The following is a 26,725-nucleotide window of genomic DNA, read 5'->3' as shown; positions in this document are numbered from 1 at the left end:
GGGGTTATCATTAGTTAGTACGAATTGAGATCAACTCAGTGAATATGACTGAAACCAGTTTAGTGCAGTTCCTTTAATGCCAATGAGATGTTCCAGTCTGTGTAGAAGGATATGATGGTCAATGGTATCAAAAGCTGCACTAAGATCTGATAAGACCAGCACAGAGACCAGTCCCTCATCTGATCCCAGTAGGAGGTCACTGGTAACTTTGACTAGTACTGTTTCTTTGCAATGATGAACCCTGAAACCTGACTGGAAATCCTCCTATAAGCTGTTGCACTGGAGAAAGTCACAGAATTGTTTAGCAACCGCTTTCTCCAGAATTTTGGATAGAAAAGTACAATTTGATATTGGTCTGTAGTTGGCCACAACTTCTGGATTCAGGGTTGTTTTTTTGAGAAGGGGTTTAATTACTGCCACTTTAAAGGACTGTGGTAAGTAACCAGATAACAGCGACACATTGATCATATCTAAGAGAGAGGGGCTAACAAGGAGTAGAGACACTTTATGCAGCATAGTTGAGATGGGGTCCAGGAAACAGTTGGATGGTTTAGAAGAGGAAATTATTGTATTAAGCTCACGAAGGCTAATGGGAGCAAAACTATCAAACTGTATGGCTGGTCCTACAGCTGCCTCTGAGGTTTCTGAGGTTATGGGGGCTGTGCTGTCAGCTGGTGGTAGGAGGAGACGAATTTTCTCTCGAACAAGAGTAGAAGTAGAAGTAGAATTTTGTCATTAAAGAAGTCCATGAAATTTTTGCTTCCCAGGGAAACAAGAATACTTGGTTCAATAGAGCTGTGGCTCTCTGTCAGTCTGGCTACAGTACTGAAGAGGAACCTGGGGTTGTTCTTGTGTTCCTCGATTAGAGCCGAGTAGTAGGCTGCTCTCGTTCTACGAAGGGCTTTCCTATAGGTTTGAAGGCTATCTTGCCATACTATATGTGACTCCTCCAGTATGGAGGAGCGCCACATTCTCTTTCACTTTCTCCTTCATCACTTCTTTGCCAGTCATTTCTAACTGCCAGCCACAGATATTTAGCTTGAAGATATCGCAGAGAAGCTACTAACAAAAGCAAAACTGTCCAGAAAAGGATGTTGAAATTGGAGAGTTAGGTCATCTGAATACACCAGCTGGTCAAACTCCTAACGTGTTGAAGTTACAGCCATTGGAAGTGATTTTAAATGTTTGTTTTAAGCTCAACTCAAAGTGTTTGTGGATTACTTCGCACACACCTAGATAAAGAAAACTTGACTTGGAAATTTGTAAATAGATATTTTTGGGTAGTTGTGCTGTTTTTAGCCATTATTCACATCTAGTTTCAAGCTAAATATAAACATATAATTTGATTTATCTCTAGTTAACCTAAATCAACTGTGAAATAAGCACTTCAAAGCCAACACTTTATTAAAAAAAGGTGTCTCACAAAGTAAATCATTTACAAATAATTAACTTTGAATTTAGTCTATCCAAACTATCTCCAGACTTACAACTGAAAATGATGAATGAAGACTGTCATTCCTGTTTCAGATCACTATTGATAAACTTGCCAGTGCCCAGGTACCCAAATCCTCAAGTGGAAAGATGACGCAAACTGTCTGTGCTTCATCGTGCATGTTAATTGACACACCTAAACCCTTAACATCCAGCCTAAATTTGTTGCCTTCACATTTCTTGAGAAGTGTTTTAGTTGCCTACACGGTGGTGCAGTGGTCAGCACTGTTGCCTCACAGCAAGAATGTTCCGAGTTCGAGTCCTGGCTCGGGCACGGGATCTTTCTGTGTGGAGTCTGCATGTTCTGAGGCTGATTGATACTCTAAATTGACTGTAGGTATGAATGTGGTTGTTTGTCTCTATGTGTTGGCCCTGCGAGGGACTGGCGACCTGTCTTGCCTATTGACGCTGGGATAGGCTCCAGCCCCCCCGCGGCGCTTAACAGGAATAAGCGGAAGAAGATGGATGGATGTGTTTTAGTTGCATGGTTGCAGATCATCAGGTAAAAACATTCAAGTACCCACTTTCAAACCTCTATCAAAAACCCATTCTGGATCCAATAAGACTGAGCTAGAAAGAAGCTAGAAATAACAATCTTAACAATTGGCCTTTGGATTTTTAGACAGTGACACATAGGTTTAGAACAACATTTACTGATAAACTCAACATCAACTGCCATCATTGTGCAACACACACACACACACACACACACACACACACACACACACACACACACACACACACAAACACAGATTCACTACTAACAATCAAATAGCAAAAGTGTTTGTAATATTAAAAAAAAAAAACATGATACAAAAAACAAGTACATATATTAAAGCGATACTTCACCCAAACCTGTATTTTGCCTTTTAAGAATTCCAGATAGGTGACCTGACGTCTCAAAGATATTTGACATATGACTTTTTCTGACTCCAGAATGCAGCCATGTATATTTATCTTGAAACAAATGGCTAACACACGATTATAATTTAGTATAGATTAATTAGATTTTAGCTAAATACCTTTTAACCCTTCATTTCAGCGCTTGTTCGCAGAAGTGTTGAGTGCTATCAGCTGGTACTTAGACAAACTCACTCATACTGTACCTGCGCTTGCTTGTCCATTGTAGTGCATTGCCAGAAAATTTTTAATTCAAAAAAGTGTTTGTTGGTTACTGAGTACATTGCTGGAGAAAGAAAACACAGGTTACCCTGGATGAAGAGCTGCAGAGTTGAACAGATATGATGGGCATTAGTCTGAAGTTAAATATCCATGCTCGCACTTTCTGTATTTTCAAGTCATAAAGAAGTAATGCAGGAGGGAAGAAATATCTTCATGAGCTCCAGACACCTATTAATGAGTACTTGAAAGGCAAAATATACTTTTGGGAGAGGCATTGTGTGTATCAGAGAATAATACTGTCCTTCCCTTCCCATAAGAGATGTTGCTCAGTGACCAGCTTTTTAGAGACAAATGGCGTGTCATATGTTAAATCTACCAAGGCATTCCTCTCACTGGCTGTGTTGGCTGCTGGTGGTGATGATATTATGAGGTTATTCATGGTATTTTCCATTAGAGGTCTCTTCTGGCTTCAACTAGAGGCAGCCTAGCCCAGTGTACTGATTACTGTGATTGGCATCAGTTGCAGCATGCCATGTCTGTTTATCTGGACCTCTTGTCAGTTGTATATCCCTCCCATCTGGACTTCTTCCTAATCTCTCTTTTACTCTTGGCTCAAGGATCCCACAGAGCTTCTCTCAGCTTCACCCTTTTCCTCTCTTGTCATTTCTTCTCTTCTTCTATTTTCCCTTCATTTTTTCCTCACCTCATCGCCTTCCCCGTCTATGCCCTAAATCAGGGAGCTGACAGTTTAGCTTCTTTCAGAGTTTTGAGGGATGAGCTGCTTTTGGGATTGATTGGGCAGGGCATGCGAAGAACCTCTGTCCTCACATACACTGTGAGCTATAGTACACAGGGATGAGGGGGAGCATTAAGTACAACCAGGCTTGGAAGCTGCTGCCTATAACAGACCACTAGTTGCCTATGGGGAAGTGGGTGTGGAACAGATGGACTTGACTGGCTCCCCCAATGTGGGGGACTGGCAGAAGAGGTAGACCTGCGACCTTTCTTTCATGAGCCCACAACTGGATAGTATTAAGGGCCTGGGTAAATAGGTAATCTGCATCCTGTGTGGTCATTAAGGCATATACAGTCTGTCTTTTTTCCAAGCCAGACCCTGTACATACAGGCTGCTGGAGATTTTTTTCTTTTGTTCACAGTGTGAAACCCTTTCACACTTATTTGCAGTGTGTCTGAGGGTGTTTTCACACACCCTTTGATAGCTCAAAGCAAACTCAAAAGTGAATTGTCAGCATTTTTTTCTGTAAATGTGAACACTCCAAATGAGCCCAACGAAGGCGTTTGACTCAAGTATACATTGCAGTTTTCTTACGTTTTGCATAATGAACGAAAGGCACTCCAAGTACTGTCATGTCCACTGGCTTTTTGGGTTGTGCAGCCTTGAATTGTTTTACCTGGTGCAGTTTGCTGGATGCTTGTAAAAGCAGTATTGGTACCCTTATGCAGACCAAAACAACCAGCCCCATTTCTCAAACAGTCCCAGCATCCTGACCCAAACAGGAAGTGAAGAAATACTTAGAAAGATAAAAAGCTGTCTTTGTGCACCAGTGATGCATGTATTGCAGTTATACCACAGTCCTTAAAGCTCAGTTCATAGAAATTAGCATTCCTAATACAGTAGCTGATGGGTTATGAATGGTGAACTAATAAGTAATTACTGGCAAAACTACTTATCAGGCTACAGTCTGGGAAGCAGAGCTGGACTCAAGAGCAGTAAAGCATTGTCAGAGCTGAAGTGGACCACAAACAGACTTGAACTGACAGTTATATTGTTGAGTCCTTTTCTGTTTGCCCACCTCGAGGGATTTTTACTGCATCAAATTAAATTTTGTTTTGTTTGTTTGTTTATGATTTGTTTGGTTAGGTTTGACAGTGCATAATTTCAAGTGGACCAAATTATAAAATAATACTGAAGGGTGAACAGAGATGAACTGGAAATATTCTCACAGAAATCCTCTTTTATCTGTCAAAAGTTTACCAGTGGGATAATGTTACTCTTTGGTCCAGGTGTTGAGCAAACATCAGTTTTCAGCAAAGTCCAAGTCATCTTTATATTCTCTGTATCTAACTTTCCATTTTATTTACATCTGAACAAGTGCTGCTCCATGTACTGTCACTGAAATTTGTTTGCTTGAAATTGAGCTTAGACTGACTGCAGTACCAATGGTTGAACCACACCGGGTTTAAAAAAAACAACAATTACAATGGACTAGATTTGCTGGGTTGTGAAGGAGCTCTGTGTGTTGGCGAGGGCTACCTGGGCTTTTTGAGGTTTTCTTTTTTCAGTTGTTATTTGTGATTCAAAATCCATCCATCCATTCATCCATTTTCTACCACTTATTCTGTTAAGGGTCATGGGGGGCTGGAGCCTATCCCAGCAGCCTTCTGGCGAGAGGTGGGGTTCACCCTGGACAGGTCACCAGTCCATACAGGGCCAACACATAGAGACAGACAACCATTCACACTCACAGTCACACCTACAGTCAATTTAGAGTATCAATCAGCCTCGTCCCCTCTTGATGTCTTTGGACTGTGGGAGGAAGCTGGAGTACCAGAGAGAACCCACACAGGCACAGGGAGAACATGCAGACTCCACACAGAAAGATGCTCGAACCCAGAACCTTCTTGCTGTGAGTCAACAAATTACACTAAAGTTGGCCAACCTGATGCCCTCAGCCTCAACTGAGCAGTAGGGGAAGTTCTTTGTTCAAGGGGGACAATGATGATTCTTTTTCTAACTTGTACATTAGAAAGTCCACTCCTTTTCTTCCTGTTTCCTCTGTTATCTTCACAAATTATCTGTAGCACCAACCTTCTCACCTCCTATTATTTTCCTTTTATTTACCTTTTCTTACACTCCTTTTATCTACCTATCTACTCCTGTCTTCCTCCCCACATCTCATCATCTCTCATTTTCTTTTTCTTGTCTGCTTCCACATCTGATTTCTTTCCCTCATTTTGACTTATCTAGTCCATCAAGATAGAGCCACTAGAAACACACTGATTCCCATTATCTCCCAGAGAATTACACTGGATGTATGTATGCTTTAATGTATGAATGCCCTTTATGTATATGTGCACTTTCCGCAGGAAGCTTGCAGACACACTCTACGTACATAACTGTAATTTATGTAGCACTGACGCAAGTCCTTTCTTTTATTGTAACATCCTTTATCATAAATGAAACTCCATTAACAATGTCCTACTTAAAACCACTGACTGCCCATAGCAGCATCTATCCTCTGTGTGTTTTGTCTTGTCTCTTTTATAACATCAATAGCAAGCAATCAATGCCCAAGCAATCTATGAGGTTCACAGATCAGGTAAAATTAGTGATATGAGATTAAACACTGGCAGAAAAGATGTCTTTATCATCTCTCTATCTTTTTATTTAACATTTTTAGTAGTGGACCTGAGGTAAAAAAAAAAAAAAATTGTTAGAGTTAAACTATTATGTGTTTTCACCTGTCTGGTTGTTACAGTGATGGAGATTTGTGTGTAACATGTTGTCACACCTTGGAGGGCCCTGCCAGACAATCTAATGCAGCAATGCCATTAGCAAACCACAAAGGAAGGAAGAAGGAAGGAGACCATTGAAGGCTTTAAAAATGAGCAGTGAAATGTTATAATCAACTGTAGAACTCAAGGAGCAATCATTGAAGGTTAGTAAGGACTACTGTGATTTGGTGGCTTCTTTTTTCACTTGTTATATCCCAGACAGCAGCATCTTATGTTAGCTGCAGTCAATGGATGTTATTGTCGCTAATTCAAGTGTTTCTCTGAGTCTGCGGGAAGTAAAAGCATGGATGACCTTTACAAAGTCAGTGGAAAGTGTTAGGTGTAAACTTTTGCTCAATGCTCGAATCACAGTATGTAGGAACAACAACTGCAATTCATTACAATGAATTTTTTTAAAATTATTATTATGTATATTGCATCTTGTCTCAAAAAGAGAACAATTTAAATGAATATCTTCGTGTCGAAGGGCGGCACTGTGGTGCAGTGGTCAGCACTGTGGCCTCACAGCAAGAAGGTTCAAGCCTCGGCTTGGCACGGGATCTTTCTGTGTGGAGTTTGCTTGTTCTCCCTGTGCCTGTGTGGGTTCTCCCCAGGCTTCCTCTCACAGTTCAAAGATATGCAAATGGGGACGAGGCTGATCGATACTCTAAATTGACCGTAGGTGTGGCTGTGAGTGTGAATGGTTGTCTGTGTATATGTATCGGCGACCTGTCCGGGGTGAACCACGCCTCTCGCCCGAAGGCTGCTAGGATAGGCTCCATCTCCCCCGCAACGCTTAACAGGATAAGCGGAAGAAAATGGATGGATGGATGGATGGATGGATTGGATCTTAACATGAAATATATTTTTCATAAATTTCAAAATAGCATCCAGACATACTCCATATTCGTATAAGGTTTAAGGTTTCTTTATTGTCATTGAACATTTCTGTACAAAGAAATGTAGTTAGACAGTCTGTAACACAACAGCATAAATAGATAAATTAGAACTGATGTTGGTATATTACTATGAGTAGAAGTAAAGGACACATCTTCCATCTTTTTTCTTTCTATTTTATTGCCTTTGATATTTTCTATGAATGTTTTAGTCCAAAATGCATTTTTCAGTGCACTGCTGGATTCACCTTTTTTTTTCCCCAATAGCGTCTGCATGATGTGACCTATTATTGGAACTCCAAATCACCACCAGATATTAGAACAAGATGGAAAGTATAGTATAAACCTCCTTTCCTGTGTGTATATTTCAAGGAAAATCAGTTTAAAACAGCTTTGTAATGAATCCTACATGACCCAGTGTATTGTTCTTGTTTACATGTTGAGCAACATAGTTAAACATCACAGTTGTAAAATTTGACTCATATTCATTTTATGACCATATTTTTATGTTACTTTACACTTGGTTCATACCATTTGTATTCTGCTGTAAAACTTTCAAGGAAAACTAAAGACTATGGATGGATTTTAGAACTGAATCACTTTTTACTGATTACATGTTTTAAAGTGGCCATCTCAGCTGAGAAAGCAATCATGTAAGGGGTATTGATTTCGTAACTCCATCCATCTTCTGCTTCTCTGCAATAATAAGAGTGTGTTGTGGGTACAGACAAAGTGGACATGCACTGAATAAAAGTGAGACTGAGCATGTACAATAGCGGAGTCCCACTGCACAATTGTAGATGAAACTGTTTAGAAGTTGGTGATTCGTCGATATGAGCAACCCTTCCAGGAAACGAATCAGTGCATGGAAGAAAGATAACAGATGTTGCAATCTCAGTTTATCCTGAAGAAGAGTCTCCCTCGGCAGTCGACCTGCTCCGTCAGCAGATACAGTTCATGACCAGCAGAGTTCATATGTCTTGTTTTCAAAATGAAATCCCTATCTATGATGAGGGGTCATGTTGTGCCTGATTGTTGCCTCATAGGCAGTGAGGAATGGAAGACCTTGATTTATACAGCACTTTGGAGTTTGTTGCCATCCCTCACTGCACGTCTTAAATATAAAAAGGTGAGAGTGATGCATTTTATTATCTGCTGGTGAAACATTTCCACCTCCTCCTCCTCTTTACCCTGGGTGTAGAGAGGCTCTGGGAGAAATCGTTAGCCCCCTGTGAGGCTTCCTGTTGCTTCTGTCCTGCTGCTCTTTTCATGTGAGGTGTCAGGAAGTAGGACAGAATGTCATTTTTTCCACTGATTTGACTGGTACTGAATGGTCGATTTGCTTATAACTGAAGAAAACTGGAGCCATAGATGCTTTTTTTTAAGGTCACCTGTCAATGAAATGCATTGAGCTTTTATTTCAAGGTGCAGGAGATACATGCAGTATAGCTGAAATGAGTTGCAACTGTACATAGTTGAAGTGCATTGAAATGCAGTTATGCATGTAACCAGAGTGCAAACCAGTAAAGTGAAATCAATCAATCATCCATCCATCCATTTCCTTCCGCTTATCCTGTTGTTGTCATGGGGGACCTGAGCCAGGACTCGACACCGGAAACTTTTTGCCGTGAGGTGACAGTGCTAACCACTGCACCACCATGCTGCCTTAATTAATCAATCACTCAATCAGTCAATCTTAATTTATATAGCACCAAACCACAACAGAAGTCATCTCAAAGCAGGTCTAGAACTTTACTCTTCAATCCAAATGAAAGACACCCAACATTCCCACATGAGCAAGCACTCGGCGACAGTGGCGGAAAAATACCCTTTTTACAGGAAGAAACTACTACTACTACTACTAATAATAATAATAATATCATGAATACATTTCCAACTAAGGTCCAATGATAGACATATGTGATGTACTAATGAGTCTAATATATGAAAAAGAGTGCTAATTGAAGATAAATTTCTTTTTTGCACGTGTATGTAGCAAACAAGCTGTAAAGAAACTTCCATGAAGTTGGCTGACTGAGAGGTAGCAGACAATTGCTATTTTCCATACCAAACAGACAACATTTACTGTACTTGATAAATACCCTCATTTTATCTCCAAAGGAAATATCTGTGTCCTTAGCTGGTAAATGCTGTGCTTACTTATACTGAAGTCCTTTGACTAGAGGCGCGGTGTAAGAGGTTATGTTTTATTGAGAAGCTGCCTGGTGCAGCGAAACATCTCAGAGAGAAGCTGCTGCTTGGTACAACAAAAGAAACTTTCTAGAAAAAAACACAACAGCAACAGTAAAAAGAGAATTCATTTGCTTTCTGTCAACAATTAACTCGTTAACTAATTTTTCAAAGCATTTTTATCATTTTTTCTAGTTCCCCAGAATATTTTGTGTGCGTGTGGGAGGGGGGGGGGGGTGGTTTCACTCTTATATTCTTAAGCCAGTTGTATAGTCATTGAAATAAACAATAGTGAACATCCTGGTGAAGCTACAGTACATGCCCCCCCGGGAGGACTGGTACATCCACCCAACAAAAGGTCAGCTGAAGGTTGTTCTGGTGTAGTGCCTCAGATCTCCTGGTAGCTCATTCGCCAGCTGCTTTGGCGTAAAATAAACACTCTTCTGTTTTGCAGAGCTTTTTCTTTTCCTGATTTTGGTTGCAGGAGTGCAGTATTATTCCACAAGTTGAATATGTCCCACATTTGTGCAGATAAAGTGAGTTACATGGATCCCCGAAGGGGAAATTTGATCCCTCTTGCTGATTAAAGGATAGCAAACAAGCTGCTGGAAGATAACAGCTTCAGAAAATGGCATGTAAAAATGTGCGATGAAAACCAAAAAGGAGGCCACAGCTGGGGCTTTGAAAAAATTACATTATTCCTTTTTTTTTCTAAGCGAGAGGAGGATGTCGGGCCACCTGAGTTGAGTTGTGCACTGACAGGTTGCTGACTCACCCACTTCTCGAAGCATTACTTCTGAGGCTGCAGGGAGATGAGACAGTCCGAAAACTAAAAATCTTTCTTCACATGTCAGTCCTTTGTTCTCTCTGAGTACTGTGGACGTTTTACCCTCTTACAAGACAACATTAGACTAAGGCCGACTTTGCTGTACCTGATATTTTTACATTTGTCAACAACACACTGGTTTTCGTATATTGCTATTTTGCATTGGCACACACACAAGCAGGCACACAAGCACACGCACTAAATCAAAGCTACTTACTGCAGACACCGTTATTTAGATGCTGACTCAGACTTCCTTTATAATTCTTTCATAACAACAACCATGTCTGGAAGTAAGATTACCATGATAGTATACTCCTCCACATTCAACTCTCCCTTTCTTAGAATGCCACAAAACATTGGTTCCACACATCTATGCTTATAGTCAGTGATCGGTACTCCAAATAAAGTTTTTCTTTCTCCATTATCCTGATGAGTGGGAAGCAGAAGCTAAGAACAGAGAGGGAGGGGTGAGATGTGTGATGCAGATGCCCCGGAAGAAATGCTGTTTGTAACTAGACAATAAGGCCAATGCCTCCAAAGAACTGCTATTTGTGTGAGCTATTGAAAGTTAATTGTTAATGCGCTTCTCCTGCTTCTTAGGTGAATGAGATCTACCACGATGAGTCCCTTGGAGTGCACATCAATGTGGTCTTGGTGAGGATGATCATGTTGGGGTACGCAAAGGTGAGTTTCATCATACAGTAAGACTCTTTTTTGCAACACAAGCCATAGAATAGGAGAGCATCTGTTTATTTATCGGTTTGTGGGAGACTTAAAATCTGCTCTGTTGCCGAGAGACAACAAGCAGCTCCTCCACTCTGTGGACATCACATCATGGAAACTGATTATATCTAAATGTATAATGGGGCTCCAACAAGTGATCATTATCAATTAATTAATCCAGAAATCATTTTCAATCTCGGAAATGCAAGCAAAAATCAGAAAAAGCAATCAGAGCACCCACCCCCACACGGAAGCTACACATGGATTCAGAACATGGACATCGCATCATCAAAATCTGTTCATTAATTGTCTTCTTGGCAGTTGTAAAAGAGGTCTTCCTGGACACTGATCCACAACATGATCCATACAGTCTCGGATGTTCATACAACACCTTTTCTTTGAATTAGAATTTGTTGCCTCAATTAATTTAATCGTTAAAAATCCCTTTTTTCAAAGATATCAATGATTAGATTAAAAATATGTCCTCTGGATCACAAACCTACCACACCATGAAGAACATTTCAAGAAAGATTTGATGAAAGATTTTCATTTTTTTTTATAATTTGATTGAGAATAACGCAGCAAGTTTATCGCTTGTTCCCTATAAATATTATCTAATTTTTCACCAAATGTAATCAAAATCCTTAGTTTTTCAGACATCCTGCTAACAGGTAAAGGCAGATGATCACATTACATTCTCTGTGGAGTTAATTAGTCATTACCATTCCAGAACATCAGTAAGCATTTCCAGTGAATGCATAGATCCAGTGTGGTGCCAGCATGCCTCCTCTAATAAAATGGCTGGCCTTTCCTAATAGTATCTTTGGAGCTACAGATCTGTATGAAACAGATGAAATTGAATGACAACCACTGTGGAAGGCCACTCTGACATATACTGTTTGTATCTGCCCCATGATTCAATGGGCTTTTCCTTGGCCCATGCTCTTACAATTTGTCATAGTGGCAGGAGGACCGGGTGCAAAAATCAACAGAGGCTTGGATGAACTGAAGTATTGCTCAAATATATTAAACAAACAAAATGGAACAGTCGGGTAAACTCAAAGCACAAGTGAAATGGTAGACTGAGGAGAGGCTTGTAGAACAAAGAATCTTATAAAAGCTGGAACTAAAAAGAAACTGAAATATGAACAGAATTAATCACGCAACAGGACATAGATCCAGACAGTGAGGGAGGCTGAGAAGGATCCATGCACAGACTCAGGAAGAAACAATAGCGTCACAACAGTGATATGGCTTGGTTTGAAATCACGTACTGCATCACACACTACATAGTCAATATGGGAACTATCATTTCGCTTACTCCTGTGTACATAAATGTTGTTTGCTAACAAGTGAAAAATGTCAATATCAAAAAGTCTCAAGGGGAAAGTTGACAGCAAAAATGAGGCAAAGAAGGAGGAATGGAAAAGACAGTGATGCATCCATCCTTCCTGGTTAGTCTCATCTGCAATGTAGCTGTTCGTGTTACCAGAGAATACAATTTTAAATGAGGGAAAGCACTTCAAGTGGCCTTTAAGTTCCAGACAAAATTCAAGCACCAGCAGCAAGCTGGCAAATCAAGGTTCTAGTACAAGGCCTCACTTGTCACCTCTCATCCGAATGTTACCAGTCCATAACAAATCGAGCATTAGCGTTAGTTCTGTCAGGCCGTGGTAGTCAAGCGCTATTGGCTTTCCGTCTATCAATCAAACTGATCAATCAGCTGATCTACAGCTGCCCCGCATCAGCTGAGCAAATCCCTTGCTTCTGATTGGCCCCTTTCAACTTAAATGTCACCCGGCCTCAACTCCCGTTCTGCTAGCTCTGGCTATGCCGTTCTGCCCGCTGTCATCGCTGCTATCCGCTGCTGCTGCTGCTGCTATCTGCTGCTATCTACAGCTATCTACTGCAGCCTGCTGCTGCTGCTACCATCTGCTGCTATCCGCTGCTGCTGCTGCTGTCTGCTGCTATCTACTGCAGCCTGCTGCTGCTGCTGCCATCTGCTGCTATCCGCTGCTGCTGCTGCTATCTGCTGCAGCCTGCTGCTGCTGCTGCCATCTGCTGCTATCTACTGCTGCTATCTGCTGCTATCTGCTGCTGTCTGCTGCTATCTACTGCAGCCTGCTGCTGCTGCTGCCATCTGCTGCTATCCGCTGCTGCTGCTGCTATCTGCTGCTATCTGCTGCAGCCTGCTGCTGCTGCCATCTGCTGCTATCTACTGCTGCTATCTGCTGCTATCTGCTGCTGTCTGCTGCTATCTACTGCAGCCTGCTGCTGCTGCTGCCATCTGCTGCTATCCGCTGCTGCTGCTGCTATCTGCTGCTATCTGCTGCTATCTACTGCAGCCTGCTGCTGCTGCTGCCATCTGCTGCTATCTACTGCTGCTATCTGCTGCTATCTGCTACTGCTGCTGCTATTTGCAGTACAGTTGCTCCTGCTCACAACTTGCTACCCTCCACCTCCCCAGCTTGTCGTGTATACATGGCATAGATCGTTCCATGTCATGTTGCTGCTCTGTTCACGGGGGTATGTTTGCTCTTCCAGTCTTAAACTGGGAGAACCTTCCCTCACGCTGCTGGTCCCCTGTTTCATGGTGCTCATGAAAAATCATCAGGGGACTCCTGAACAGAGCCATACTGCCAATTTGTTCTATAATAAACAAATCAAGCTCATTATCATCTCTTGTGTTTCTTGACGTGAATGGACCTGACAGAATTCTGTTTTTGGTGCTTATGCGGCATAACAAGCCTGTCAGTGACAACACTGAGGTGTTGAAAGAAATGACGGTGACAGTTCTTAAGGATCCAGCTGCTGACAAGTCGATGAAGGCTGTTGCCTCAATGAAACAGGTCCCACTGCAAGGCTCACTAAACCAATTAAATAACCACGCTGTCAGGTGGATTTCATACCAGAAATATAATGTGGGCTATTTCAGAGGTTTCTAAGTAAGAAGAGCAGAATACAATTTTATAAATTCCATTCGACACAGAGAATGAAAGCTTTTTTTCCAGAAGTATTTTTTCAGAAATGCAAAAAAAAGCAAAACGATTTTTGAAGTGCAGTCAGTTGCAGATCAGATGTCATTGCTTGGAAGCCAGTTTTGGCATGTGGGCCGCCTATTACCAATCACTGCTTGGTAAAATACCTGATAAAAAGACAGAACACTTACTTGCAATCAAGACATTAGCACTAAGCTTTTAAGAAGCTTTTCTTCTATGTGGTAGAAATTGATGAAAAGAACACCCAGTAAATTACATGTCGTGATCTTTATATTCAACCATTAGTTCATATATCTTACCAATTTTGTTTGCTCATTTAATCCTTCTTTGCAGTGATGAGCCCAGATAAAAGGTACATAAGCTGAACACTAGAAGCCCAGTTTGGACTAAATATTGGCTAAAATGCTTGAAAAGCTCTGGCAGAAATGATGAATGAAATAGACAGTTAATGAGCATGTTGGAGATTTAACTGTGTGTGTTTGTTGTGGAGAAATAAAAATTCGGACACTTCTGAGGTGATCAAGCCATCTTTCCCGGCTGGAACAGAACACCGAGGGAAAAAGAAATTCATGAACATTTCTTCCCAGGCTGGATTGAAAAAAAAACCCAAAACAAAACAAACCCAACTAAACAAAGTGAAGCGCAACCTTTAAGACCTCACAATAATTTTTAAGCCTCCAAGCTTGTATTGTTTGCAAAATCTCTAGAAACATGGTACAAAGGATGCACTGATAAGATTTCGAAAAGGTCACCTTCAGTGTGGCTTGATAATATTCTACAAAAACACTTTTCTTGCCTTGAATGAATAATGGGAAACCTTTCTTTACAGTCCTCAGTAGATAGTGTTTTCAGGTTGTTCTCATGACAAATTGTCAATAAATTTAAAATATGTGTGACAACCCATGTGTGAGATAGGAGGAGAAGGGAGACCAAACTGGTTATTTTTTGTTAGATTCCAGGGCATGCCCAGATGTTTTAAGCCAGATAATCAAGATCTTCTCGTGACAAAACCAGATGTTTTGTTTCAGACATTTTCAGCGATTCTTAACTGCAGCATTGTTAAGAAAGTTGCATTATGTTTCAGCTGAAAACAAGCAATTTTGATATTCTAACCATGATTGCGGGGAATCAAGCATCTTAATACTGCCGTTTGCAGTCAGACAGAGTGAGCTGGCCTTGGACTGTCGTCCTGAGAGTGAGCGACAGGGACACTAACATTATGCCAAACCCCTGCTTTCTAACACCTGCTGCCAGCATGTCTCATCGAGGACAGGCCAAATACTGTTGACCGGTTGACACCGTCAAATTAGGCAGTGCTGCTTTTGATAAAAACAAAGATACTGCATTGCACATTTATCACCTAGATACACATTCTGGAACAGTGATGATGAATAGGGACAGGAATGTATGGACACATTGACATGAAAGATAAAGAATATTATGAATAAACAACTATTTTACAAAATATTTGTGCTATGCATGGTATTTTTCAATTTAAAATGGCAAGAGGAAGTTCACTCTGTCTTCATTATCCCAAGTTCAGTCATCAGGAGAATTAGAAGTTTGTGCAATTTTAAATTCCCGTCCGAGTACTTACATAATCATTTACACTTTTAAGGTCCAGTGATAAGCATTCATCTTTCTCTGTGTGTCCTGCCTGTTAGTCCATCAGCCTCATTGAAAGAGGCAACCCATCACGGAGCCTGGAGAACGTGTGCCGATGGGCCTTTGTACAGCAGAAAGGTGATCCTGATCATGCCGAACATCACGACCACGCAATTTTCCTCACTCGCCAAGGCTTTGGCCCCACAGGGATGCAAGGTAAGGGCTCAGAGGACATGCTGGTTTGGTTCAAATGAGGTTTTCCATCCCAACACACACCAGCCAAAGTGTCTTGTCTTGAAATATTTTTCAAGTTGTTAATCACGACCGACTACATTATTCATTCATCGTTTTAATGGTCATTAAGAGGCTCACACTGACTTGGATTCATTTTAATGCACTGCACAACTTGCCTTGTTATTAATGCTGTCTAACTATTATGCAAATATTGCATGTTTTGCAAGCTGTAAAGATGAAAGTTTCAATACATGCGCAGCATTAATAAGCCTTTTTGTCTGATTCAGAAAAATAAGCCTTTAAATAGAACTATCAATCAGCCATTTAACACCAATAACCACTGCGACGAGCGCAGACATTCTGCAGCCCTATGGACCTTTGTATTTGGCACCTTTCTTTAATTTCTAATCTTGTGGATGCAGACCCGGTAAGGAGGAGGCTCAAGGCAATTTACACTCTGTCAGATATTGACTGTTTGCCTGTGTTTTTGTTTTATCCCAACTAAAACAATGAGAGAAAACCTAAAAGCCCACTGGACTTGCTTTATGTGTTTTTTATTAGTCTGTTTCAACAGGAGCTGCTTTTATTTTTCACTTTGGGTGGGGAAGCACTTCTGCTTTGGATAATCTGCTAATATTTCATTTGTGTAAACACAGAGGACCAAAACAAGAAAGTACAATAAACATGGACATAATAAACATGTTTGATATTACCTGATTTGCTGGAGTCTTTGTAGACGTCACTGAAACAGTGACATTTTGTCAAATTGTTAACGTGTACATTTTAGACCTTCACAAACGCTATGCTTGCTGGAAAACACCTCCGTGTCTTCTGTTTGTTTACTCAGAGTTATTCCAAAAAGACCTTTACAAAGTTGAAATACTGCATTGCAGTTGATGTATGCCTGTCAAGCAATAGTTTCAGGGTGTTTCTCATTAAGAAGAAAGTGATCTACATACCGGTACATACGAATGGACAGAAAACCTGAAAACAGAATACCTTCAATCTGTGGCTGTTGTTGATGTAAAGGCATAAAAACAACCTTAAAATATATGTACAGTTTAGTAGAGGGAGGCATTGCATCTACACTGAGCCTTTGGGGAGGTTAATTGCTTTAGACAGTGTATAAGTTCATATTACTTTGCTGAATTTACAGGAATAAGAATCACATTCATATTAACTCAAGACATAAAAATTAAATGCCAGGATTCTTTTTTTCTGATTTCTCATCCGCCTTCAACTGCAGCCCATCATGATCCTGATATGATCCTCTGGGGCTCCTAATCTAAAAAGGAGCATTTTGTCAATGTCACCATGAGTCAAAAACTGCACCAGTCAAAGCCCACTTACAGATTTTAATGAGGAACTGATGATTCAAAGATGCAAGGAGCATAAAGAAGCTCCTCTCACGTCTCTGGTTTAAGGCTGACCCTTTCCACTGCGTGGCACTCATAAAAGAGGCGTCAGTTGTGAGTACCTCGAGACCACTATTAACAGCAAATTGTCTTTTAAGCACAACTCATCTTCAAAACGAGCCATCAACATCCAGTTAGTGCAAGGGACTGTCGTGATGCATAACAACATGGAGGCCATTGGTTCATTTTCCTGTGTTGCTTCGATCAGGTTGGGCAGACACAATTGGCCTTGTCTACAGGTGGCAGGCCAGGTGAGGGTGTGTGTTCTGGGCGCTGCGCTCCTCCGCTCATTGGCCGTGATAAGGGTAGCTGTGAAAAGATGTGGCTGATATCTCCACATGTGATGGAGGATGCATGAGGTAGTCTGTGGTGCTCCCCAGTTTTATAGCACAGGTGGAACAAAAACTGTGCAGCTTGGTAGAGGGAACTGGCAATGTTCAATTTGGAGAAAAATGGAGAGAAAGACAAAAATGCAGATTTAACAAACCTGCCATTGGAGTCAGGACAGAGCTCCTCCAATTGTCTGCAGCTTTTATATCTGCCAATTATTGAACCTTCTCACATTTCGCTCTTCTGGCTTGAAATTGGAATCTTAGTAAGCTCAAGGCTACTCTAAGCATTGCGAAGGGCATTACCTGACCCTGCCATGACTCTAAGACCGGAAAAGCACGTAAAACCCAGAGGGATTCAGCTCATAACCTCAGCACCTCTTCTCAGATCTCATGCTCAGGTTAAAGGTATTTAATTTCCATGTTATTCCACGTCATTGCTCGTAGTATAAAATTGAGTAGCATATATTATAGGTCTCTGAGGTCTGAGTTTTCTCCCCTACACCTTTTGGTTGGGACTTAGGGTTTTTGAGGAAACAAAGTCACAAGGATAAACCTCAATGAACCCCTGTCTGGACTAAACAGCTGAGATTTGGTCCAGCCAAAAGAGGTGGTCTTGGTCCAGATCAAACTAAACCATTGTTTTGTTCTATTTTTGTGTTGAAGCAGCTTCTTTATATTTGGATTTATGGGCAATTCACAGGAAGTCTTATTGGATGTAGTGGTGTGCAGCTGGTAGTTATAACCTGATCAGGTGGATCAGGTCGCAGAAATGAAAATGGTGGATGGGTTGTGAATAGGTGGCACGGTGGTGCAGTGGTTAGCACTGTCACCTCACAGCAAGAAGGTTTCGGGTTTGAGTCCCGGCTCGGGCACAGAATCTTTCTGTGTTCATGTTCTCCCTGTTCCTGTGTGGGTTCTCTCCAGGTACCATGGCTTCTTCCCACCGTCCAAAGACATCAAGAGGGGACGAGGCTGATTGATACTCTAAATTGACTGTAGGTGTGACTGTGAGTGTGAATGGTTGTCTGTCTCTATGTGTTGGCCCTGAGATGGACTGGTGACCTGTCCAGGGTGAACCCTGCCTCTCGCCCATAGCTGTGGGGATAGGCTCCAGCCCCCCTGCGACCCTTATCAGGAACAAGCGGAAGACATTGATTGGATGGATGGATGGGTTGTGAATAGTGAAATTAAAAAAAGAAGACATTAGCATACATTGTTTGCGAGATTAAGAACAGCAGAGCTGAGCAGCAGATATCTGTGGTTCACTGAGAGCTTCATGTTGGGTGTGTGTTTACATCTCCCACGTTAAGACATGCGAACCTCATGTTTTTTTTTCCCACTTTTACTGTGATTACCAACATAGACAACAGATGTTCAATTTTCATTTCATTCTTAGCTGCAAAGTGCACCAAAGTGTAGTTGTAACCAGAAACCTGTCGCGTGAATTTACCCTTGATCAGTCCGATAGAGAACCAGAGGGACTACACAGAGGATGGATAGATGCTATTTTCTTCACAACCAACACACAATGAACTGGTAGTGAGATATGCTACGGGTTGGATTTCATTTTAATAGTTGCTTTGGGAATGCTGCGCTTCTTTGGCTGATGCACTTTGTAATTCAAAAGTCAGTAGAGTGAAGTGTCCATGCAGGTCTGGATGGATGGATGTGGACGAGGGTTGAGAAAATAATTCATTCAGGTGTGTGGCATACCAGTAATACTACTACTACTGCCACTACTACAACTACTACTTCTAATACGACTAATAATAATAATCATAATAATATTAAAGTGGCAACCAAGCTGACAATGCGCTGCCATTAGATGCACGTCCATCAACAAACTATGCCAGCTATCAGGAGACGCAGCCCACATAAATGATGTTGTAAGAATGTTGACTGAAGTTCTTTGGTGCATTCCTGTGAAATGAAATCCAAACTAATTGGTTCAATTGTATACAGTCTAACAAGCATGTGACCTTTTTTGGACCTTTGTGCTGGTTTCCAGGTGGGAAAAGGCCCTAAGGTCTTGACCAGACTTCCAGCCCAAATCAGGTCTGGCTAAATCTGGTTTTAACTAATCAGCCACATTTAGAGGTGGTCTGAAATCTGATTGGAATCATATTTCAACTGATACTGTAAGTCTCAGTCTGGTCAGGATAATTCTGATTTTATCACAGGAAAATAATTGTGGACAAAAAAAAGATCTAATTGGATGCAAATCTGAATTGAGAAATAATTTGACTTACCAGCAGTATGAAGGAGGCATAATTTTTCTCCTGGTGAAATAAAACTACATAACTCTTTATGTGCTACTGTGTTAGATAACAACCAAGTTTTAATATTTAAGTTATCATCTTGTTCCTTGCCTCAAATTTGGAGCTAATGTGAAGTTAGTTGGGTCAATTGAGCAGGAGTGTAGGATAGGTAGTCTGAGGCGCTGCCGTTAAACGCTGTTTTTTTAGTTTTTATAGTGTAAGACACGGGGGAGCTGACAAATAATTCCATTTTTCATCCTCAAATGACAGTCGTAATTTCCCAAAGGTTAGGAGAAAATGAATTGTATTTATTGCATGCTTCCTGTCTATGTTTTCCAGACTTAAACATGAACACAAAGATTTAATGATGTATATTCTAGCTACTGTTTTTTTTTTTTTCCAGTGATGATAAGATCTTAAGGAAGAAACAAACCAATAGTTGCTGTCTTGAAAATCAATCAAACATGACATTTACTGCTCTGGGTAGCTTCAGTTTCCTTTGAGGCCATCAAGGACACTGTAGGATATGATTGGCTTTATTATTCCACGAGTCAAAGGCTGAATTATTTCAGTGCTGCCTGGAAAAAAATATCTTACAATCACTTCTCTGCAGTCCTCCCTTGAGGCATTGTTAGATGTTGATAAGCGCAGAGCTATTCTGTTAGCCAGACGCCAGTAAGCCTCTGTGTTGTGCTACATGTTTTTGGACACTTATTTCCCTGCGGAAGTGCAGCTTCAGAGGGAATGCAGCCTCAGCATTCCACTAATGTTGTCTGATGACAGAAACGGAGAGATGCAAATGAGATCAAGTACATCTCTGACTTTGACTGTATTAATATACAGCACTAAAGAGAGCTTGAGTGCTGATTTGGCTAACCATTATTACAGCTGTGGTGGCAAGGATGACTCATTTCTTCAGGTAAGGAGCAAATTTCATTAAATCCTAATGTGATGGGACAGGACACTCTTACATTGAAATTTTCTGTTGTCTGAGTTCATTGAGAATTTGCTTGTATTTCTAATATGATTAAATGTGAAACCCTTAAATACCCTTGTCAAACCCATGGGAAGGGGATAGGAGTGTGTGGAAATGTGAACCCTAGGGGATTACATGTAAGAGTTTATGGGATTCATGCAGAACTGTATTGACTGGTAGAGCTCAAACTTAGTGTATTTATTACCTTTACACACATTGCATATTGAAATCATTTCTCAATGTTATTGAACCTTTTCTGATTCGTGCACTTGTTGGCACGTTAAGATGAATCTTTTAAAACGTGTCGTATTTGTGACAGTCTACGTCATACGATATGTATTAAGTGTGCTGTTCTTGTTGTTTTTTATAAGGGCAGAATTCTCTCAGCCCTTCATTGCTCCACTGTCTCATGCAATCACTGAAAGATGACCCGTTCATAAAAAAGTTGTCCACATGATACGAGGACACTCTCCATGCACCAGTGAAGCTGAACATGAGCCAGTTAGCTGTGACAAGCTCAACCCACATGCTTGTAACCTCTCATTCTCTCACTCATTATAGAAATATAGCATTTCTTCCTGTGCTGTTGTATCGTAGGATCTATCCCCCCAAAACAACAGACATTTCATAAGATAAAATACATCCCATCCACCCATCTGCAAGCTAGCAAATGAGTCTGGTTTCCAGGATAGCAGCTTCCCAGGAGAGATGTTCTCTGTGAATCAAAGGTAGCTAGATACATCACAGTTCAAAACAGACACCTTTCATTCACAACACATTTTCCAAACTCTGTTCTGGTGATAATGGCTTTTTTTTCACCTTTCAGATCGAGTTCCTACCCATTGTAACCTTTCAAAGACAGAAAGTGGAGTTTCAGTGAGGTGTCTTTTACCCATTTCGTGAAAAGCAGTGTCAGCACTGAACATGATATTCCAGGGAGACGTGTGACAAATTACAGGAAAAAGATTAATTAATGATTAAAAAAGGCATGACTGATCATCAGCCAAAGGGATCCAAATGCAGGAGAGTGAAAACCAAATTAGGAAACACGCATTTTAGCAGTGGCGCCATTTGTAGCCGCTATACTGTCAATTACTAATGCCTACAGTGTCTCTAGAAACTAATGCAACTGCATGTAAATATGATGAATCATTATAGGAAATAGATGAAAAGCAAAAATATGAGCTGTAATCATTATTATTAATCATGATGCAGACCAAACATTATACTTCCTTTCATGCTGTCTCCCTCCTGCCCCGTTTGTGTCATCAGTTTCCTGTTGTGTAGCAGAGCTCATCATCCATAATCAATCAGATGGTCTTAACACAAACATAGACAGTACATGCTCAGACAGAATAACACATAATTAGACAAAAACCCTGACTGTGACTGTAACCAGAGAGTGAAATTTAAGAGAAAAAGTTATGCTCATTTGAGCGAACAGGAGATGGACACCCCCTTTTCCGATTAGAGTCTAATTAAGAAATATTTCACTGAAGTGACTGACCTGCTATTCCCTCCATTGTTGTATATGTGCAGATATTCCCAAAGTTAACCTTCATCTCCGGACAGCATGCAACATGTCCTGTTCTAGCCGGTACCCGAGGTGTAGTATCGTATGCAGCGGTGGGTATAATGTGACGATTCGTGCTACCCCATACCTACAGTAAATGCATATACAAGCACCATAGTAACACCTGAAAACTCCAAAACCACCACCTTCACCATAACCAGCTACTGCACATACTATAAATATACTGTACGGTACTATACCACTGTACTGCGCATGTACACACAATGGAGGTCATTTTAAATGTACATTATGTATTTTTATAAAGTAAACCAAAGTTTCTTATGGGAGGTATTCACAGTAGGGGCTGTGGGTGACAACCATGTTGCTGCTACTGTATGTATTCTTGCACAGTTTTAAGTGGGTGTACTGAAATCATGGAGCTTTTTTAGTGGGTATGCTGTGTCCTGTGGGTCACATAGAAATTACCACTGGCTGGTACTTGAGAACAAACAACTAGTACGACCGAAGGTAGCTCCTCAACATCCCTCTCTCCATTTTTCACTAGTAGATGGACCAATGAAGTGAGTTGACCTGTAGTGTTTCCAGTTTTGCCACCTCTTGTTTCTGTGCCGTCTGGCTATACTGTAATCCTTTGATGGAAACATGCATGGCATAACCTGGTTTATTCCCTCTGGAGAAAAAGCTGCAATTTCCTTTTCGTCTTTGGAAAATTGCTTAAATTCTCTTGACATTTAAACATAAACATGGTTATTGTGGCTACACATAAATGAATTCATTGTTATGATGTGACACAGCTTATAAATACTTTAGAAGAGTGTTGCCTGAATCCTCAACTGCCTCTGTATTGTGTTCACAGCTTTCTTTATCAGCTGAAAGGTTTTGGAAATGTTAGACTCTTTGAGTTTTTTTGAGACACAGTTATGGAAGTTATGTACTCCCTGTCTCTTGTTCATCCAGGAGACAGTATTTCCTTAAAAATAATGTAAGTCTTCTAAATGATTGAATGTGTTGGTCCACACAATTAAAAAAAAAAAAAAAAAAAAAAAAATATATATATATATATATATATATATATATATATATATATATATATATATATATAATAGATAGATATAGAGTGTGTAATAAATACAAACTGTTGCAGGTAAATGATGAAGAATTGGAAATATTTTTTGGGAAAAAAAAAACATTTAAAAGTTCCATAACCATTCAGACGTGTTTGTCACCTTACATTCTTCCTTACTGACTGACTATCAGCTGGAAACCATCAAAGGAAGGAAAACTGTATTAACTTCTATAATTAAAAGCTCCAGCCAGCATTATTGGTGGGTACATCCAAAATTGAAATCTTGGTGTCATGCCTAAGGTAATGAAAACATTAGCCTTTGCCACTTCCATGAAATTCCTGAGAATAAAATAGATTTGTCCAAGAGAAAAAGATTCATTCATTGTAAAAAAAAAAAAGAAAGAAAGAAAAAACAAGTCCCTTTTCTGCTGGATGAACCGCAAGTCTCATCAGTTTACATGGGATTAATTCCTACGGTAGAAAGTATTTCCAAGAAACACTTTTTACAGTGGCTGTGGAATATCCAGGGAACTAGGGACAGTGTATCTGGAGGAAATTTTCCTTTTCAGATTCCTGAGTCGCATTTTTTTAATGCCTTGGTCAAAGTGAAAATGATACTCTGTTAATGGAGCAATATCAGGATACTCGGGGAAGGAGATCTCAGAGGTTAAAGGAAAACTATTTTAGATATTTAAAAACAATGGGTTTTTTTTTATTTTGATAAGTGGAAAATGTAATGGCTCTTAAATATGTCCATTTTTTATATGGATATTTATGTGCATGGTTATGGTGTTTCACAGCCAACGTAAATTTACATATTTTAGCTCAAACCACAGGTTTAAGGTAAGAGAAAATGTATGTTTCTAAACCTCTGTGCTCATCTGAAAGCGCTTGCCCTGTTCATGTTGGCATCATGGGAATTTCCTCAAAATACACATAAACATCCAGTTGGATGTTTGGATGATCTGAAAAGATTTTGGTGGTCAAAGGTCAAGGTCGCTGTCCCCTCTTGATTGCAGTATCTCAGGACTGATGTTAAATGGCTTCACTATGTGATTGGGTCTGCATTGAAGCATCAATAAGCTTCTTGAAAATGGTGCCTCCCGCTATCAGTATGACGTGTAATGTTCATGAATATTCAGAAATCCTCACCCATCTGCGATGAATAGTTTGTCAAAGGGAATTTGAATAGCCAGTGTCACATCAGAAATCCATGTATCAATCCATTACAAGGCATGGAGTTCCCCAGTTTGTGGCAAAAACAAAATAATTTTGCTGCTTCTCATATATTTTTTCATGGTTTGGAGTATCCATAAGTATTGGTATCAGTGAGCAGTTCTGGTATCAATGAAATCCTAGCGATCCCCACCCCCATCCCCAGTCAAAGGCCAATGTCACTGTGACCTCATGTATTTAAAATCTCAGGATGCACCTTGAAGGAACTCCTTCCACCTAGTAGTGGCATACAACTGCCATGTTTGTCTTTCTTGTTTTTATGAAATATTGAGAACTTAAAGCTAACTTGAAACACAAGCTCCTGCCCTACATAAAGCAAGTGTATATGAATGATCAGTGTTCATAAACACTGTCAGTGTGATCAGGTAGCAATCAAGCATCCTGCAAAATAATAGATAAATGGATAAGCATAGGGTGGCATGGCTCCGATGTAGAGTGTCGGTTTAGCAACCGAAGGGTCGCTGGTTCGATGCTCACTTCCCCTGGTGACCATGTCCAAGTATTCTTGAGCAAGATACCGAGCCCCTAATTGCTCCTGATGGCCCTGCGATGGACTGGTGACCTGTCCAGGGTGAACCCCGTCTCTCCCCTAATGTCAGATGGGATAGGCTCCAGCCCGCTCCAGCCTGCCCCACCCGCGACCCTTAATGAATAAGTAGTATAGAAAATGGATGGATAAAGATACAAGGTTCCTGTGAACCTGGTGTTTTGGAAATTTGGTTAAAGTTGCTTTCCTAAGTGAGAAAATAACATTCATTTAAATTCATAATCTCTTTTAACACCCTTCCTTCTTTCTTGTGGTGTCCAGGTTATGCTCCAGTCACTGGAATGTGCCACCCAGTCAGGAGCTGCACCCTCAACCATGAAGATGGCTTCTCCTCTGCCTTTGTTGTGGCTCATGAGACTGGACATGTGTAGGTTCCCCCTGTTAAGTTCCTTCTCTGTTTGTGTTGGTGTGCGATGCTCCTACATCTTCCCCTCTGAAGGTTCCACTGTGTTGTCGTGCAGCAGAGGCGTTTTTGAGGTGTTATGACTCTGTTCTCCTAACATAAGGGAGTTTTTTGTTTTTTTGTTTTTTTTTAGCAGATCAGCCTTAAACATTCTATTGAATTGATAATGAAACACACTGAGCATCACCCTTGAGTTGAAGTCATATTGCTTAAATCTTAAGTCATTCTCTCTCTGAAACACAGATTGTACAAAATTTACACAGTGAATTTTAAATCCCGCGGATACACAGTTAATCATGAAATTATGCAAGTCAGGTTTGAACCAACCAACAATGAAAGGGGGAAAATCCAAATTTAGAGGGAATTAGTGAATTAGCGTGTAAATTGTAAGTACTCATACAACAGAAGATAATTAATAGAGTATTTGTCTTTCAGAGGTTTTAATTTTTGCGGCTCAAAAGAGGGAAGCCGAAGGAAAAGTACAAAGCCCTCTGCAGTAGACTGTAAATTAGATAAAAGTTTTGTATTTCTCCCAGAATATTCTGATAACAAACCTCTGGCCTCATCTGATGCTGCTTGTTTTCATATATAGTCAGAACTTCATCATTGTGCACTTTGACATCAGTCAAAAGCGTGAAACTTTCCATCTAGAGGCAAAGGAAACTTCCACTGGAGATCTAAGACCCCATGTTTCTATTGAGGAAATATGTACCAAAATATCCTGTTACACTCATATTCAAGAGCAGTTGACATAAATAGAATATATCTGTATATGTGTGTCAGGTACAAGAATGACATAAAACAGAATTCATGTAAAAGTAATCCACAGCAGTGTGGATTTATTCTGGGGCAGAGAACATTTACTTGTTCTTTTCTATCATCTATAGCAACACAGATGATCTATGGTAGATTGATTATCATGCAGTATCTTGAGGATCACAGCGTCTCTGAAGCTGACTGTGATACTATCGTTATCTATACCTACTAGAAGTCTGCCTGGGACTGCTTTATTGACTCCCATCTGCTTCCAGTGGATTTTTGATCTCTACTGCTTTCCTCCCATATGTGTGTTAATCCCCGTTACTGCAATGTGTGTGTCCAACCTCATGAACAAGATTTACCATTCATCACACACAACAATAGCGTCCCATTGATCCTGTGATCCTCACCCATTCTGCCGTAAGCGTGACCAAAGGCAGCTGTCAGCATTGAGAGTTGCTTGATCGCCCTGGTGATCCAGCTAAAGAGGAGCCCCAAAGGCTCCGGCATTTCTCCTCATTTTAATATGAATTTGCTCACTTCCCCTGCACATCAGCTTATAAAAGAAACGGCAAAACCTGACTCGGTACATCATCG

The 26,725-nt window shown here is 40.6% G+C and overlaps 1 protein-coding gene across 2 annotated transcripts in view; it reads left to right on the top strand.

Moving 5' to 3' along the window:
- Positions 1 to 26,725, top strand: part of adamts3 (ADAM metallopeptidase with thrombospondin type 1 motif, 3) — a 148,423-nt gene that overhangs the window by 77,210 nt on the left and 44,488 nt on the right. For both annotated transcript variants that reach the window (XM_086206881.1, XM_086206880.1), the window contains exons 6-8: positions 10,642 to 10,725; positions 15,428 to 15,584; positions 25,228 to 25,333. In XM_086206881.1, the coding sequence (XP_086063007.1) occupies positions 10,642 to 10,725; positions 15,428 to 15,584; positions 25,228 to 25,333 (347 nt within the window). The remainder of the gene's footprint in view (positions 1 to 10,641; positions 10,726 to 15,427; positions 15,585 to 25,227; positions 25,334 to 26,725) is intronic.

This window comes from Aulostomus chinensis, chromosome 6, assembly GCF_037954235.1.
Source record: "Aulostomus chinensis isolate RoL2024-O1b breed Wild chromosome 6, RoL_Achi_v1.0, whole genome shotgun sequence".
Lineage (NCBI taxonomy): Eukaryota > Metazoa > Chordata > Actinopteri > Syngnathiformes > Aulostomidae > Aulostomus > Aulostomus chinensis.
The sequence above is the reverse complement of the archived record's forward strand: the minus strand, read 5'-3'. Positions and strand labels throughout refer to the sequence as shown.